The 18,754-nt window shown below is 38.2% G+C and overlaps 1 protein-coding gene across 1 annotated transcript; it reads right to left on the bottom strand.

The window, feature by feature from the left end:
* Window positions 1-1,513: 1,513 nt before the first annotated feature.
* On the bottom strand, window positions 1,514-18,600 carry ddx10 (DEAD (Asp-Glu-Ala-Asp) box polypeptide 10). The gene is made up of 18 exons (XM_056731982.1): window positions 18,338-18,600; window positions 18,015-18,075; window positions 17,788-17,918; window positions 17,525-17,683; window positions 17,298-17,418; window positions 17,036-17,225; window positions 16,803-16,929; window positions 16,460-16,622; window positions 16,291-16,375; window positions 15,351-15,452; window positions 14,198-14,285; window positions 13,828-13,916; window positions 13,177-13,513; window positions 10,933-11,052; window positions 10,666-10,845; window positions 8,409-8,465; window positions 5,423-5,601; window positions 1,514-1,854 (listed from the first exon to the last, which is right to left on the bottom strand). Exons 1-18 carry the CDS (start codon window positions 18,527-18,529, stop codon window positions 1,659-1,661), a joined length of 2,577 nt encoding a protein of 858 aa, XP_056587960.1. The 5' UTR covers window positions 18,530-18,600; the 3' UTR covers window positions 1,514-1,658.
* Window positions 18,601-18,754: the final 154 nt, after the last annotated feature.

The raw sequence follows: 18,754 nt of genomic DNA, 5'->3' as shown, positions 1-18,754 counted from the left end.
ACGCAGGCTCCTAATAAACATAAGTCTTGTGATGGATGACTGCACCCACAAACCCAGAACACAAAGAAAATCACAAACACAATTCATAAAGGTACATGACCATCACATCCACAGCAACACTCAGAGTAAAGCTTTGTGTATATTTTATATAATATGATAATTGGTAAGAATCAAAGAAGGATGAAGTAGTCATCAATAAACTACACAGAGGATGAAAAATATTGAACAAGCCCAAATTGTTATTTCTCTAATCCAAATATTCTTTCAGTTGTTTTCCATTTTCCATTTATCTATTATATCACTTTCTTTACTGAAAATATTACATGTCGTCATCGTCCCTCCAAGACCTTGGATGTCCAAATTAGCTGTTGAATTTTTTTTTTAACTTATTAAAATCTTGTACAGTGGTTGATATTTGCAAAAGCCAGTGACAAACATAAAGAGTGACTAATAATAATGATTTACGGCAAAAAAAAAATCACGAAATAAGAGATACAAGGTTTCCGAAGGACATCATCCTTTAGGAAGTGACATCATTAGGAACGCAATTGAATGAATATTGTGAATTCGGTTACATGGTATTTTATTTTTTTTAAATAACTCTTTATCCTGTTTGATATCAGTATGAGCAATGGTTTTACCAAATATCACCATCCTAAAGCTTATTCTCAATCCTTCACTGAGCAAAGGGTAATGGTATTCATCATATACCCTTACACAAAATACCAGCCTAAATGACAACGCAAGCATATTCATTTGGAAATTTACAGAATGTACAAGATTCTGCATAAAAAAAAACTAGGACTCCTATGTCCAACGTATAATATAAGCAACGAGTCAATGGAAATTCATTGTCACTGGTGAGAAAGAGCCTTAAAATAAGTAATACAAGCGATTAGATGTCGTGACACAGTGCAGATAATTTGAGAAACGGCCACTAGCGCATCTAAAAAACAGGAACTCCAGGTGAATACAGAGGATTACTGGATAAGGTCACTATTGCGCAATCCAAAGTAATGCTGGTGTTCAATTATAGCTTGTTGTCTCATGTAAACCCAATGCAAGCCTCTTCCTGAAATGAGCAGGCTGAATGTAGACAACTCCGCAGGCCAGATTTGAGTTGAATAAGGGAGAATAATTGCCAAGCTAGAAGTTCTTTTATAGAACCCTCCATTTCAATTTCAGACTGAAATCAGGCGAAATCACACATTAAGTGGTGTTTCAATGTGACAGGAAGGCGATATTCAAAGCAGAAATAATGAGAACAGTTTAACAGTAATAGGTTCTAGACGGCACCTGGGACTTCACAGTGTTTCTCTATCAAGATTGACATCAGCCGAGCAGCTTTTTTTGCTTCACTGCAAAACAAAGTTTAGGTAATTTGAGGCTGTCTGGCAAGAAGCCACATGAGAATTCATTTCCTGTGCTAAGATGGAAAGGAGGTTAAGATGAGAAGAGGTAGAGAGAAATTATAACCCGTGCACATAAAAATATGCAATACCGTAAACCTTAGTCATATTCAGGATCAATTTTATTAGGGAAGAGGGATTTATGTGATGTATAACTCAACATACAGGAACTAAAAACACACATCCATTGCAACTCTGTGGGATCGTGGAAACATGTGTGCTGGGACAATGGCCCAGTTTCTCTATGGACTAACTGTGGCCGCCCAGTAAATGCAACACAAGCTCTTCATCTTCAGCCAGCGAGAGGCCAGTATCCAGAGGAGTTACTGTAGACTCCTGCCTGGGCTTCTTTCTGACCACCTGTCTCTGCTGTACATCATCATCATCATCATCATCACTGCTGCCATCGCTGAAACCTCTCTTCCTTCCACGGACTGATGCATCGCTGCGAGATACAAAACAAAAGTTAATACTCAGATGCGAATCATCAGACTGCATGAGAAAAATACTGTAATAATGACCAGATTTTACATTATTCCTGTGTGATTTTGAGGATACTGGATAGTGTTTGTAGGGCTGCTGGTCCCAATGAGGTTGTATACTGTTGCTGTCAGTCACCTTGTATCTCTTAATCCACAACTTCAATTAAAGGGATACTTCACCCAAAAATGAATATTCTGTCATGATTTACTCACTTTCGAGTTGTTCTAAATCTGTATCAATTTCACACACAAAAAGATATTTGGATGAATGCGCATAACCAAGATCTGACTCCCTTAGTAGGAAAAAAAAACTTTTGTTTGTTCTGTTGAACGTAGGACAGCAAAAAGTTCTGGGGCATTTTTGACTATCATTGTATTTTCCTACTATGGGAGTCAATGGGGGGCAAGATTTGTTTGGTTATAAACGTTCTTCCAAATATCTTTCACGGTGTTAATCAGAACAAAGAAATGCATACAGATTTGGAACAACTATAAGGTGGGTAAATGATGACAAAATTTTCATTTTTGGGTGAAGTATCCCTTTAAGAACCGCGTTTATGTCAAAGTTGACAAATTCTTGGTATTACTTCTGATTGGTTAAAATTATTGAAAAAACACCGACAAACAAGCAGGGTGTCCAATAGTAACGATTTATAAAGAAAGAAATGAGGTGATATATAAACGTATCCAAAATAATAACTGCTGTGGGAAACTAAACCATTCTGCACACATCCACCATTTTTGGGCATTTTCAGTAGGACGATTATTTTGTGCAGTTTAATTATAGAAAGTGACACAGTTTCTCGGAGAGTTAGAAATCTCAAGTGCTAGATTGTGTTCACAGCATCTTTAAAGGGAATTTTTATGACTTTCTGGCTACTTGACAAGATCTTCTCAGATTTCATGTAATCATAAGTATATGAGGAGCATCAGCACATTCAGCTGTTTGAGCTTATGTTACTCCATTAAACCAGTAGAACGACACGTCTTCTGCATGATTTCGGGCTCTCATCCAAAGTCGTTTCGGCAGAACTCTTTCACATGTCAGAGACAGAAAGGTCAACACAGCACTCAATGGAGTTAGAAGGTCTCAGATGGTCGTAACTTAATTAAATTAGTAGAATATTTTAAACTCATGTGCACCCAAGACAACTACCGCCATTAAAGACCTGTCAGAAGACTTGGGCCCTTAAGGTGTGATGAGCGATCTGTCTTTAACTTGTTTAAAGTATAACCAAACTATAACTCAAATGTAGGTTATTTGTTTTTCCAAACCCATTGTTAATTTTTTGCTGAACTCTTCCTTTAAGGGACTACGATTGCATTCAGTTTCAGTTTTCAGTTGACTGTTTCGAACCAGCTCAATGATTCATGATCAACATGAACAGTTCCGTCCACACCAGAAATACACCAGAGGAATTAAAGTCTCTGAAAAGTTTACACAATGGACCACGAGGCTTACACAGATGTTCCCAAAGATTTCAGCATCTTATTATTCCAGGCACAAAGCATAGGTAAAGGCAGAGGTCATACAGGGTCAATGGGATCATTAGATTGAAGGGAGGGTTCAGGATAGGAAGAGAAGGAAGACAGGTGCTGAAACAGGAATGAGCTGAGGGTTAGTGACACCTCTGGCTCCAGTCCCAAACACAGAGCCTTTAATACGAGACGGGAGAGAACGTGGGAGAGAGAGCTGAATGTAAAGGAAGAAAGAAAGATTTATCAGATTTACAGCGCCGGAGTCTCTCCTGCATTCAGCAAGGGTAGCCATGCAGTAAACACCCCGCACAAAGTCATTAATCAGAGCCACTGCTGCTGTCTGTGGGATATCACCTGCACCGCTACACCACACTACACAAATCACTCGCTGCTGTTTGCAACCCAACACAAAAAGCTTTTTTTAAACACCACAACTCAATGATTGTCATGACGTTTGGATCACATTAATGGTTGCTGGATGTGCAAAACGAAATGTTTAGCCAGATTTATAAACAAATGATGTTCTGAATGGATTTCTTTGTCATTAAACAAATAGTAATTAGTCGGAGCAGATATTGTCCTGTTGAGACTTATTTTCTAACCACAAATTATTCCTTTTATTATGTTCGGCAAAAAAAATGATATATTTATTTATTATATATAAAATAACATTATATTTAAAACAAATAAAGTAATATTAATTTTAAATTAATACATATTTAATAATACAAATTTAAATAATTAACGAGATAAATAAATACTTCATATTTTTAATGAATTTAACATGACAATTTTTATTAATATAATAAGGAGCCTTAGTTTTTATATATTTCGAACAAAGAAAATAAGGTAAATATGATGTCACAATAAAGTATATTACAACTTCCCAAAACAAACAAGAACCTAAAAGTATTTTATATAATAATTAACATATGTCCAAAAAGGAGCGGGATGAATTAAAGGCGTATGTAAGTATATTAAATAGTAATTTGAAAAATAGTCAAGACCAGTTAATTTTGAAAGAATCATATTAAAATTATTTCAGATTTGTTAAATCTGGTTATTAAAATCCAGAGAAGATCATTCGGCAGGTGCTGAGGGCAGTAAAAGCCATAATAATTGCGATAATATTCAAATTTTTATTCGTGTGCGAGTCTTCAACTGTGTGTACCTACTGTCTGCATACATGAATGAGTGTCAGAAATCCAGAGATATCAAGGCACAAGCAGACAGATGGAAACACAGACGGCAGGAAACAAAAGAGAATAGGACGTGAAGGGTTTTACAAAAGAGGAGACAAAAACAAGCATGAAAAGAAGGGGGCGAGGGAATGAACAAAAAAATCGTAACGTATGGTCTTACTCTCACTTTAAATCTAGATGTAATTATGCATTTTATAAATTATCTTCAGCCAGCGAAAGGATCCGTGTTAAACCCTGCCAAGGGGAAATGAATCAGCGTGAATCATTTTCCCCTGTAGAGAGAATCCACCTCCAAGAGGCAATTCTGCAGCAGTACAAAACTTCAGTACAAAAAAGGACACTGGATCAGCACGCTCCAGCTTAATCGAACTGTACAAACTCGATGCACGTGGGGAGAGCTGAGAGAGCCGAGGCTGTAATTAAGTATCAGAAGAATCAATTTCTCATTTTAAAATAATTACAGTCTTGCGAAGCCGTGCCAAGCTGATTGGCTTGATAGGCTGATTTATCGCTTTAACTGTTTTTTCCACAAACTACAGTAGAGCAAAATGCAACGCCCCATAATGCAATGATGAAGAAAAAAATGTGATATTTGGTTCAACACCGAAATATAAGCACTCAATTTTAACCTGTTCATAATTAGATCTACAGCAGAGAAACCATATATATCAGAGAATCAATATCTCAATGCTGCATTACCTTTTCCAAGCTTACTGAAAAACTATTTCATTGAGATGAATTGTGAAGTGTGAAATGCTAAACAGATGCTGCAATACATGAGCAGAAGATGCTTCATGGCCTTTGAGAAAGTCAAAAGTCCTCCAGCTGTTCAGTTTACAAGTCAATTTACCTGTCTTCTCCATCTGAGGAATCTGAATCCTGCACTTTGTCCGGGTCAGGTAGCATGCTGGGGTCAAATTCTTCCTCAACCCCCGACAGATAGGCCACAACCTCCTCCTCACCATCATCATCATCATCGTCGTCGTCATCATCGCCACCGTCATCTGCTTTAGCGGCTTCCTTTTTTTTCTGTAAAGGGAGAAGGTAAAGACTAAATTTTAACATAACTGACACCTGCCATTCCGATTTTAACATCCCTCTTAGACCAGGGGTTCTCAACCTATTTTGAGTCCAAGCCCCCTATTGCATTGCAAAACCTTGCCTGTTGAGAACCCCTTTCACTTTAGACATAACACATATTTTGGTAGAAAGAGCCTTAAAAGAGACAACATTAAACTTTCAACACACTCATAACTAGTAACATTCTGAAGTATAAGCGATATATGTAGTCCAAAGACCAAATGTGGCAAAGAAAGTTATTTTGAGATTATATTACATTCTTGAAAAGAAAATTATAATTTGCAATACAAAAATATTGTGTTTTTGTGTGTGGGTCTATTATAAAATGCAAAACTCCGTCAGCAGATTATAAAGCGCATGTTAAAAAACATGATTTGGCAAGTGTGAAATTGTAAATGGTAAAGCATTGGTATTTAACACATCCTTGGTACCAAGGCCTTTGTAATACATGACAATTGGATTTATTAAAAAAGGCATAAACATTAGGTATCTGACACTTTTGACAATAGGTCTTTTATGTGAGAAGTCTGCTATTTGATCAACATAATCATAGAACAACCATCCTCTCATCCATCTCTCACACTACAAAAACCATGTCTGAGAAATCTATTACACTGTTCTTTATGTTCTTTTGAAACAGAAAGTTTCCAGTACCCACGGCCTGTTCTACCTCCACATTCACTATTTCTTCCTTAAGGCATGTTTCATTGATTCAGGTACACTCTGTGTGTGTTTCAACTTTCTCCTCTCACCTGGAGGAAAATGAATCATGTACCTGTGGTCCAGCTGTCTTTGATATCTTTTCTTTCATTAGCAAGGAAACAACGCTAGAATTCTATGTTTACAATGTGCAATTCCACATATCTACAGCACTATACATATCTAAACCATGTAAATGTGTGTTTAGATAAGATGTATGGGATCCTGAATGGTGTAGGACAATATGCATTCAGCTGAGCTTCTCTCAGTCCTGTAATCGAATCATGCATTGCAAGATCCATTTGAAATTCAGCTGACAGACCAGCAAACAGACGCTGAATGTGCACTGAATAATGCAAAAAGAACACAACGGCCAAACAGTCTTTGGGAAAAAAGCAAGAGCTTTACACTAGAAACGACAGCACATATATGTGGTAACTGTTAAATATGACGGGCGAGTGTGTATGGTGACATGCATTTATCCTAATCTTAGAGTCACGAGTAACAACTCTTACTCGCTGTTCAAAACAGTCGATCCATTTACGGTCATTTCCATATCCATTATCTACATTTCTCCTTGAATCAATCAGCCTGTCTAAATCTAAATATCCGCAGGGTAATGCGAATAATTTCACCATCAAGTGAATCCGTTCATATTTCTCTATAAAGAATACATTCATTGCTTTCAGTGGTGTGTATGCACCCGTGAATGAGCTCTTAAGCAAAACTTTGACATCTGCGTCACAGACTTGTGGTTTATCAAAATGGATTTTCATTGCATTCACTGCAGATTTTGATTTCTAGCTGGCCAACGGCTGCTATTATTATAACATAACATAACTGCTTTAATTTTGAATTTGTAAATGTGATGTCAAAAACATATATATGTGTCAACAAAGCATACTTTGTTCAAAAATGAACATGTATTTCTAAATGTTATGCTTTCCTATTGCATGTTCGTCGGTAGACAAAAAATTGCTTTGTACTGTTGAACGCAAAAGAAGATATTTTGAAGAATGTAGGTAAGCAAACAGTTCAGGGGCACTGTTGACTACGATTGTCATTTTTCCTACTATGGTAGTCAATGTTTGGTTATAAGCATTCTTCCAAATGTCTTTCGCCGTGTTCATCAGAACAAAGAAATTAATATAGTTTCGTAACACCTCAAGGGTGATTAATTGGGGTAAAATGTGTATTTTTGGGAGAACTGTCCCTTCAAAATCGAGAGAACTAAGCCTTCTGCTGATCAGTAAAGCAAGAGCTGTTACTGGTCAATACCAAAAAATGGCAAACCATTGGCAATTAATCAGCATGTACTATGAATTGTACTATGACTATGAAAGATTTACAAAAGAAAAACGTTCAAATGTAAAGCAAAAATAATCTGAAGGGTCTATCTATCACATTGAACATATGAAGAACAGCAACGGAAAAAAGGCCAAAACCGTCTGGAAAGGAAGCAGCACTGCTATCTGTTTAAGCACATGCTGTCAAAAGGGCAACTCAATAGCTCTCTAAATTAATCCGGACCATGCGTAACAACGGACAGATCGACCACCAGTAGGGCAGTTAAGATGAAGCAATGAGTGAACGGTAAAAGAGTGCTGAGATTCATTGTTAGGGAGGTGATAAATAGTCCAGCATTCTCGGACAGACCACTGCATTGATCAGATGACAAATGAGAGAAGCTCGGCAGCTGCATTTCCATATGGATGCACAGAGCACAATCCCCCAGCGAGGACAGACACACGACAGCTGCCATCGCCAAATGATGTGCTGTCTGCACGAGGGAAAGGCAAGAGACGGAGGAAACTGATTCGCTGTGACAGAATTCCACATGAAAAGGACTCGTGTCAAATCTATGAAATCTTTAAAACTTGCTTCAAAAAATACACATGCATTGAGATAAAGAATGGGTTGTCTGTCTGTTTGCAAACAGCTGGGGAAAAAATATATGTAGGAGGCAAAAAAATAAGAGTTGTTGTTTGAATGATATTTTGATAATATGTTGGAGGACTGATCAGAAGGCTCTCGACTGACTACATTCGTACACGTACCTCTTTACGCTGTTTGCTTGCCTCTATTCGAGCTGCCTTCTCCTTCAACCGTTTCTCCTGTTCAAAACAATAAAGAAAAAAAGACAATAAACAGCTGCACGATCACCAAAATTTGATCATACAAGCATATCAAACACATTCATCCGGCACATCCTAAACCGATGAGATAGAGGCAGGGAAATCCAAGCGTTATTTAAAGCTGGACCGTTTTTAATTTTGAGGAATGGAAATGCTAGATTTGATGTTTGTCTTGTGTCACTTTCCAATATAACTCAATGGCCACCTCAGACAGAGCAGCCGCGCCGCACGACACAGCTATAAACACAACGGGTGACTCAGACGTCTTATAGCAGTGTAATATTATAAGGTGGAAGGTTGAAAATCAAAGCGCTGTAATAAAACCAAAGTCACAATCATTTCACTGGCTTTTCATTACATTCAAAATGTCAAAGGTTCCCAAATGTGGAAACAACCCTCTCTTCACCTGGAGAAGGTATTGATTGTGGCACTGATATCTGTACACATCAAAGTCAGACAGATGGATGCATAAGAAACACCATAAACTCTGATTGTCAGCTTCTCAAGCTTTTATTAGTACTTATATTAAAGTAGTTGAAATATAGACTTTCAATGGACACACATCCCTGGTCTGAAGTTAAAATATAAATTCTGTCATCATTTACTCACCCTCTTGTCATTTCAAACCTGTATGATTTTCCTCTTTCGCAGAACACAGAAGAAAATATTTTGAAAAATGTTGTTAATCGGACCCCATTCACTTGCATTGGTTTTGTGTCTGTTCGCTTATCAACATTCTTCAAAATATCATCTTTTGTGTTCAGCGAAAGACAGAAACTCATCCAGGTGTGAAATGACAAGATGGAGAGTGAATGATGATTTTTTTATTTTGGGGTGAACTATCACTTTAAATTTGCAGTCTTGTTTGGTTATCGGTCTGACTAGTGGCTAAAAATACAACAATTCATTTGACATTTAATTTATATTATTTTATATTGTATATTAATCAATGGTATATATATATATATATATATATATACACACACATTTACATACATATGTATATAGGTGTATAATTTATGCGTGTTAGTGTGGTTTCACTTCCACATGCACAGATTTTTGTGTATGCATGTGTTTTAAATAAGATCCTTTGGCTACTTATATGCAATGGCAAAATGCTAGCATTGCTACTTTTAGCAACTGTGCTCTACAAATGGGTTACCATACTGTCCCAGGTCCTCAAGGGATCTGGGATATAAAAACTCTCTCTTTAAAAAAATCTGGGAGTCTGGGGAGGTCTAAAGTTAAACTTCACTGACACAATTTGGTCACACAGAGTTGCTAATTTCGCACATGTGAAACATGCAGCCAAAGCTGTGAGTGTTTTAAAAGGGACAGTATATAAATGGTGGTCTACCTCTGAGGGCTGTTCAGGACATACTGTACTGCTGTAGAATATATGAAACACAAAGGCACCAGCACACCTGATCAATCAGCATGTCTACATCGCTGATGGATTACAGGCTATCTGCCTCTCAATGTCACTGACGGCACCAGATACAAAATGAAAATGGATTCGCATCGTCAGGCCTTTACACACACTTTGAGAGAATAGACCGGGTCCTTGCGTTTTTCAGCATCAAACGGGAAAAGTGCTTTTTTTGTCAAATCCTTCGGTGCTTCAGCACTAACAAATGTTCTTCTGCCTACAGGTCTTAGCTAGAATGAAGATGTGACACCAAAACTGAACATAAGGGAACATGATGCTGCTTTTTCTTTCAGCTCCCTATCTGATCAATGAAAAAACGAGAACCGCGTCAGATATTAAATGAGGGATGTACAAGAAAACGCGCTCCACTGGAACGCTGTAAATGGTGTAATTTTGCCGGAGAGCAATCCGTTAAAAGCTTGTCCAATTTCCAGAACTACAGTAATAAGTCAGGAGCCCAATCTCTAGCGCTGACGCCTGGAGCTTCAAGCCACGCTACATGCGCAGGCATCTCAGCTATTTTCATCTGCCTGAACCTGCGAGAACACCAGCCACAGGGCCAGAGCGTCTTCTAGATTGCCCATTGCCCTCAGCTCCTTCAATATTACTTTGATTTGAACACCTGGAGCTCAAAATAATGAATCAAGTTTGCTTCAAATTATTTTATATGTGAAACAACACAGAGTATGAAAGATGGTACCCCTATGGATGCCTGAAGTGCTAAAAGTTGAAAAATGTTACCAAACTCACCCTATGTTTCTCTTTGATTTTACGTCGGTACTCTTTCTTGTCAAACTCCTGGTCTTCCTTGCGGAGCCGTTCTTTGGCCGCCTCCACGTTGATACCGGAGGTCTCCTCATCATCATCATCCTCCTCCTGTTCTCCATATGGGATCATGGTTCTCTGCAGAGGAGGCCACTCTTGCAAAGCCTGCAAAAAGAGCTCGGTTACATTAAACAAGATCCCAACAAGCCGTCTAAGACTCCCAAACACAATAACATCTCTGACAATACATACCTTGCCATTGTCAGTGAAGATCGTCTTTGTGTTGACCTTGAAGTTTCTTTTCTGGATTTTCTTCGCTTCCTTGACTTTGGACTCTTTTTGTTTGTTACTCTTTTCTTCAGCATTTGATTCCTTAAAAAAATGAGAAGAGAATATGTTTTATATAACCAGGAGCAAGCTGGCACTTCAACACAGTGAGGCCAAGATTAAACGTAGCAACATCTAAAATTGCAGGAGACGCATCTTAAAGGGACAGTTCACAAAAATTCTGTCATCATTTACTTACCCTCTGTATACATTTCTTTGTTCTGATGAACACAGAGGAAGATTTTTGGAAGAATGCTTATAACCAAACAGTTATAGGCCACCATTGACTACCATAGTAGGAAAAATGACAATGGTAGTCAAAAGTGGCCCAGATCTGTTTGCTTTCCAACATACTTGAACATATTTGTGCTTAACAGAACAAAGAAATGAATAGAGAGTTTTTTCCAATTACAGTAGTCAATGGGGCCCATAACTTTTTGCTACAAGCGTTCTTCCAAATAACTTTCTCTGTGTTCATCAGAAAAAAGACATTTATACAGATTTGGAATAACTTGAGGGCGAGTAAACGAAGACAGAATTTTCATTTTTGGGTGAACTGTGCCTTTACTCATCAGGTGACTGTAACACCCCATATCACTTTCGGATATTGTAAATCTCCATCCATTGCAGTCTTCAGCATTCTAATAGAACCTGCTTGCTTATAACATCTGGTCTAAGAAAATAACATTCAGATAAAAGGTTACAATCTAGTCTAGAGATTTCGAATGGGGATTTCTTTTAAGAAGAACAATCGGCAAAAGCTGACTGAACGATTTAATTTTGCAGCCTCAAGACAAATGAGCTTTTTGACATGACTCAAAGGTCCGCGTCCCTCAAATTTGCCAAGCTCTGCCTCTGAGGTATACTGAGAAGAGTCTGACATAATTAACTGTTCTGATAAATGCGGGCTTACTGAAACATGTCTATAAACATTACACGGAGCATCACAATTCGGTCCTGAAATAATCTTCGAGACATTAGACGTACTATGACAGATGACTGCATTCTCCATTACTTATATTACAGAGGTAATGTGGTAAGGTAAACAAAGGTAAGGTGTAAAAGGTATATTCAAATTACATCACAGGGCCAAAAGTATGCGCATACGCCTTACTAATACAAAACACAGCAATGCAATCTACTTAGTCAAATATTTTAAGTAGAATGGGGCCTTGCACTGTGCCAGCATGACAAACTCGGTCATTAACATACTAGACATTGGTCTCATTCACTAAGCATGCGTGCGACAGACGGTAATGGAAAGGTTAGGCAGAAAGCCCTAACATGGAGATGGACTGGGTGTGTTTTATGCAAATGACTAAACTCGTGCACGCGGCTGCTCTTTTAGAATACTCCACATTCACTAACATTAGGACGAGTTTAAGAACAAATTCATCTGGTTTTCTCCTATGGAGCACAAAACTACCAGTTTCAGAGAAAGACAGAGTGAGTCGCCATTCACTTTCCTTGAACTAAAAAAAAAAATGTAGAAATAAGAGATAGCATATGTTCGCAAATGTTCATGTATTTATTTGTTCACTGCAGTTGGGTGATGAATGTTATATAAACTGTGGATATAACGCTGGGTTCAGAGATGGTTTGAAACTGATATATGGAGCCGTGCCAGCACTAAAAGATGCCGGACATGAACCGCATGCGGTGAGTGAAACTGATGTCTGTGTTTTGTTGACAATGTGCTCTAGTTCAGCCTACCACTCCCCCCCGCACGCGCTTTATGTTTTCGGAAGCAATCATAAAGCTGTATCTATCTTTCATAAATGTGATTAAAACTAAATTTTCTTCAAAGATACAACTATGCAATTATACTTTACAGGTACTTAAGATTAATATGAGATTGGCAGAAACTCTGTGTGTTACGACCGCTTTAAAGGTAAGATATGAACTTGTTTTCTTTGCAGTATTTGAGGGCTGAAAAAATACAGAGCATCTTTTCTGTTATCTTGACCTGTTTTCATTTTCTGCAAATACACACCATATTTTTATTTAAAATTTGGTTAAAAAGATATTGTTAGTAGTTCAAAAAATAAAACAAAATAACCATTTTACCTAAACACATACAAAAATATAGTAAATTCCAAAAATGGCCTCTTAATTTTTCCAAAGCTGTATAATTAATTGTTGTGGTGGTCAACTTTAAAATGTGTTTACCTCTATGGTCTGGCTGTCCTCGTTGACACTGAACACATCTTTACGTTTAACCGTCAGTAAGTCCAGATCTTTCTGATCATCCTCTTCATCATCAGAGCCACAGAGCAGAGCTGCAGGCTTTTCACCCTCCTTCTCCTCCTCATCATCATCATCATCACTATCATCCTCCTCAGACTGTGACTCAGCTTGCTTTCCCTTGAGTTGAGTTTTGAAACTCTTAAGTTCATCTTCAGACTCGTCTTCTGCAGCGATGCTTTCGTTCTGCACACCTCCACTGATCTGCTGCTGGGCCTTACTAAGGAAACGGACCCTTGGTGCCACCGCCAGACCAAGTGACCTGACCATGATAACACCACACCAGACCCAATGTTTAATACGTTGTACCAACTGTGACTTAAAGGCAAAAAAGTCAACTTTTATTTGTAGTAACCAAAATGGACAGGAAATTATGGGGAACGACAGAAAGATGATGAGCACGTGGAGTTCCTCTATGCTCAACCTTCCCCGTTTTCAAAACAGAAGGTGGACTGTTTTTCAATTTCATAAAGATACATTACTTAAAATACCCATGAGGCTGTTTCAAGCGAACACATATGTAAATTTACACAGAGGACAGCTGTCGCTAGGCATAACTTCACAACATTTACTCACATTGCATATTCTTGCAGTTTCAGCTGAAAAACATCAAAGACATCTTTGTTCTTCATCAGAAAGACAGAACGGAGGTAGGACACAAAACACTGCCATTGAGGGAAAAGAGAATGGAAGAGAAAAGGCATTACAGAGGATAAAATCTCCTATCCCGGATAAAACACATTACTGAGAGCACAGGCAGGCGTTTCACGGTAGAAATCTAACGATTACATTTCACACTCCACTCCTTCTCTATAATGAGCCTGACAAAGCTCAGCCCAAGGCTTAAAGAAGACAATCAGATTATCCTGAAAGCCCCTGTGTTACAGTATAACTTCAAGCGTTATTGTGCGAGACTGCACAGGAAGTCAACGATTCTGCTTCGTACCCTCTGTGCTCGTTCCTTCATCTCTTTCTCTTGGGCCAGGAAGGCCTCCAACTTCTGCTGCACACATATCAACTTTTCTGGATTCACCCTGCATGACAAAACAACAAGACCAGTCAGTGCACACTTAAGGGGCTTTGAGGCATCTCCTAAATAGGAATGGATGGATATGAACTTTGGGACCAATATAGATTTCAACTCTTGGTTGTTTCAAAAATAATTACATTCCGTACACAATACTCTTCTGAATGTTAAGTCATTTTTAGCAATTATGTGATTTCATTTTTTTCTGAAGCAAGTTTTTAACTTAACAGGGAAAAATAAACATTATACAACTCATTAATAAGTTAACAGTTTTCACTGGTCATGAAAAAATGACAAAGACAAATAAAGCTGCAAGCTGTAATTATGGGGTCAAGTTCTTCTAGGAACAAAGGGAAATATATATATATATGTGGATGTTTTTGCAAATGAGTTTTGACAAGCAGATCCAAAAAAATCACCTAGAAACAATACAAGTCATGCTTTATATCAAATTTCGTGCAAATCTGACACATTTTAAGTTCCAAAAAGTATGTTTTGAATACAATTTTATATGGTATCAAAGTTGGTATCAAAATGCTTGGCTTATCTATTAATATAAAACATCAGGACAATTACATGATGTTTTATCGATTTTCATAAATTTTGCCTTTTTCACATATTATTATTTTTTTGGAGCACTTCGGGCTTCACCATAACTAATGGGCCTGAATTTTCATGCTAGATCATAAAAGCTATCTTTCTGTATAGATGGCTGACCAGGAAACACACAAGTTTTAGTCACTTCAGCCTGTGTCTACACTTTTGTTTTACATAGTTAAAATGTAAAGACAATGTTCTAGCATAAATAAGGCAGCCAGCGAGAGATTGTGATTTCAGTGGCACATTCACTGCAGATATCATTGATCACAATAATCACATGATAACAGGCTCTTGATGGGGACTTAGCATGCATTCTCAGCATGAACATGACTTTGCCCATTCTTCACAGAGAACATTTATGCGGTTCACTCTGCAAAATGCTGATAAATCATCCTCATACTCCCTCTTGGCGTGTCACACTTTTAATTTATAACATCACAGTCTTATAGTCACACAGGAGACATTTACTCACTGGATTTTGTTAATGGGAACTTTCTTCTCTTGAAGCTGAGCGATCATGCCCTTCTCCTCTGAGGACAAGAGGACAAGAAGAGCTTCACCTCCTTCCTTATATCTGCAGAGAGAGAAAAAAGAAGTAAGAGATGTGTTAAAGGGACAGTTCAGCCAATTTCATGTCATTTCAAACCTGCATGCATGTAAAAACAGCATATGGGTTGAAACAACATGAGGATTAGTAAATAATGACAGACGTTTTGCTTTAGGGTACCACATTCTCCTGAGACTGAGGATCTGCCACAATACACTAACAGCTGTACTTCTCACATTAATGTTTTTCTATTTTTTTAACAGCTCTCTAAGAGCTCATGTGAAAACTCATGAGCTTTCTGCTGAGGGTGGTGATCTATGAAGGGGAATTACGGAGAATATTGATTTCACACTGATAGGACAAGCGTAGCGCAGAAAAAAAGAAAGCATTGCTGGCATCTGGGTGGAGGGCAGGTGTGTGTTGTCTTGCTTTAACCAGTAAGAACTTGACATTTTTCCTTAGCTACAGATCATTATAACTGCCCTCAAGGTGATTCTGTAGCAATCCAAATAGAGTCTAAAAATTGAAAATTACATTACTTTGTGTTTTCATTACAAGATCAGAGGCGGGGAATAAAAACTAACCTATTCTGTTACTGCAGAGATGAACTTTAACTAAAATGAATTCAACTAAATACAATTTCAGGTATTCTTTGAAACAAGTAAATAATAGGGAAGAGAAATTACATTTTTATGTAAAAAATCCATTCAGGGGATATCTAAGAGCTTAAAAAACAATAAATTAACCTATTTCTACTTCCATAAATCCCAAGACTGCCAAAGCAGACTTTGCCATCAGTCGATGAGGAACAAATGTGACACCTAGTGGTACAGTAGAACAATACAAGCAAAATAACCAGCATTACCTGGCTGTTCTTCCAACTCTGTGGATGTATGTGTTTGCATCTTCCGGACAGTCAAACTGCAGCACCCAGTTCACTGCTGGGAAATCTAGAAACATCCAAATTTATGACGACGAAAGTTGAACGTTAACTATATTTTTGTTCTTGAAGAAGTGTAAAGAGTCTGCCTTACCAAGCCCCCTGGCAGCAATGTCTGTAGCAAAAAGGACTGCGGCCGTTTTGCGGATAAAGTCATTGTAAACCTCCACCCTTTTCATCTGATGCTGTCTGCCGTGAAGAGCGAGTACGGAGATACCCGGACGTAAACGACAGAACACCCGGAACAGATACTGAACCTGCAGATGAGCAAGAATGCAAGTCACCAAACGCTGAAAATACGATTTATCATGTTTACCAAATTTGCGTTTTTTACACTACTTGCATCATGTTCTCACTGTTACGCTGATCATTTGTATTGGGGTCTACTGTATGTTCTTTCTAAAACTGTATTACATAACAGCATTTTGTTCAATTACCTCTTTACAGCAAGCAAAAAAGACGATGATCTTCTTCTGAAGGTGACTTCTCAAGAAAGAGAAAAGCATGTTGACCTTCTGATGCAGCTCACACACCACATAGTTCTGTTCTAGAGTGGCAGGGGTACTGCAGAGAAGATCATTTTATAATCTCTGAATTTAAATATACTTTACCTTCTGAGAATCTAAAAGGATTTAATTAACCGGATTAAAAAACATGTTATTGATCTTACCTAAACTTGGCCTGCTCATGGACCCACACATATTCTGGGTTCTTCAGGCTCAGCCTGGCAAGATCTTTAACAGATTTGGTCTGAGTGGCAGAGAACAGAAGGGTCTGACGTGTTTTCGGGAGGTTTTCCACAATAGCGTTGAGTGTGTCGGCGAATCCCATGTCTAGAATCCTATCAGCTTCATCCAAAACTGTCAAATAAGAGTGTTTTATCAAGAGGAGATTTCACTAAAACTGGTTACAAATTTAAGCCGTCTTTTTACCAAGCATGTGCAGGTTTGACGCATGAAATGTGGAAGTCTCATCCATATGCTGCAGAAGACGTCCTGGGGTGCAGATAATGATATTTGTGCGATGGATCTTATCGGATTCGTCTTTTAGATCCTGTGGTGGCAATGAGATCATTTAAAACAGAAAAAAACTCTCTTTAATTGCACATCAACACAATACACACAATAACCACAGTAAGCAGTAAATATCAGAGACACACCTTGCCACCGATTACAAGTCCAGCAGAAAAATCGTGATTTTTCCCAACTTTCCTCAACACCTGAAAGGTCTGATAGGCCAGTTCTCGGGTGGGAGAGATGACGAGAGCACCCAGACCGTCCACTGCAGACCATTGTTCACGGTACAAGCACTCCAAAACCTGAAGACAATTACAATATTGAAGACGGCCACTGCTTATCCCACATTGTTTTGAAAGAAGTCCTGAAAGTGCTTTATGGGACAGAACACTTATGATTTGCTTACTGGAATGAGAAAAGCCAAGGTCTTTCCAGAGCCTGTCTTGGCAGCACCGAGAACATCTCTCCCTTGCAAAGCAAAGCCAATGGTCTGCCTCTGAATCTCTGTGGGCTGCCTATACTGAGCTTCAAGAAGACCTTATGAAAGAATTAATAGATTTATTAAAATGACTATAAAATAAATCATGCCTCGATTATGTTTAAACATGAGGACAAACGACAAAAAATGATCACCTCTCAGTGTGTTTCTTGAAAGAGGAAAATCAGAGAACTTCACAGCCTCTTTGGGGTTGATCTATAAAAACACCAGATAACGTTAATCATGTCAAAGGCTTAGCAGAAAGATTAATCGATCTCTTCTAAAACAGCATAATGTCTTACAAGATGTCAAAATGTTTACATGTTTTCTGTCCATACACACATTAAAAACAGGATAACTACGAAGTGTCAGGATTAGGTTTAACGTTAGCTTGATCAGACATCAAACAGGTGACCCACACGTATGTCAACACATTGAAACGACTAAATGAGCTTAGACATACTAACGTCAAACTCACCTCTGAGTATTTTTTCACCAGTTTCTGTATATTTTCTCTCTCGGTCTCATATTGGCGTTTCCTGCTAGTCGTTTTTTTATCTTTTTTGACACGGGTCTTCTTTTCGACATACTTCTTTTTCCATTTCTCAAAATTCTTAACAGGGTCGTCCGTGATCACTTTTTTCTTCTCTTTAGTCTTTTTAACCCGCATTATTACTGTTTTTCGTTGGCAAATTAAAACACACAGCCACGATAACAACACGTGAACGTTTTCTTCAGCGATGTCTTGCGTCCAGTTTACTTTGTTGGGTTAGAGAATCAGCGCCACCTAACGATCTGGAGCGGGACTGCACTCACATTTAAATCCCCCTCTAAGCGGCGGATCGTGTCTGTAAACTGTGTGACCCACCACATTATTCCATAAAATGTTGCCCCC

Source organism: Triplophysa dalaica, chromosome 19 (genome assembly GCF_015846415.1).
Source record: "Triplophysa dalaica isolate WHDGS20190420 chromosome 19, ASM1584641v1, whole genome shotgun sequence".
In the NCBI taxonomy this organism is placed as follows: domain Eukaryota; kingdom Metazoa; phylum Chordata; class Actinopteri; order Cypriniformes; family Nemacheilidae; genus Triplophysa; species Triplophysa dalaica.
The sequence above is the reverse complement of the archived record's forward strand: the minus strand, read 5'-3'. Positions and strand labels throughout refer to the sequence as shown.

Bases quoted from the DNA above. Each gene is read 5' to 3' on its own strand.
- ddx10 (XM_056731982.1), bottom strand. From the start codon at position 18,529: ATGCGGGTTAAAAAGACTAAAGAGAAGAAAAAAGTGATCACGGACGAC. The intron at 17,919-18,014 runs GTGATCATTTTT...TTCTTTCATAAG, and splicing joins TTCAAGAAACACACTGAGAG to GTCTTCTTGAAGCTCAGTAT. The intron at 11,053-13,176 runs GTAAACACATTT...CATTTTTTTAAG, and splicing joins AGGACAGCCAGACCATAGAG to GAATCAAATGCTGAAGAAAA.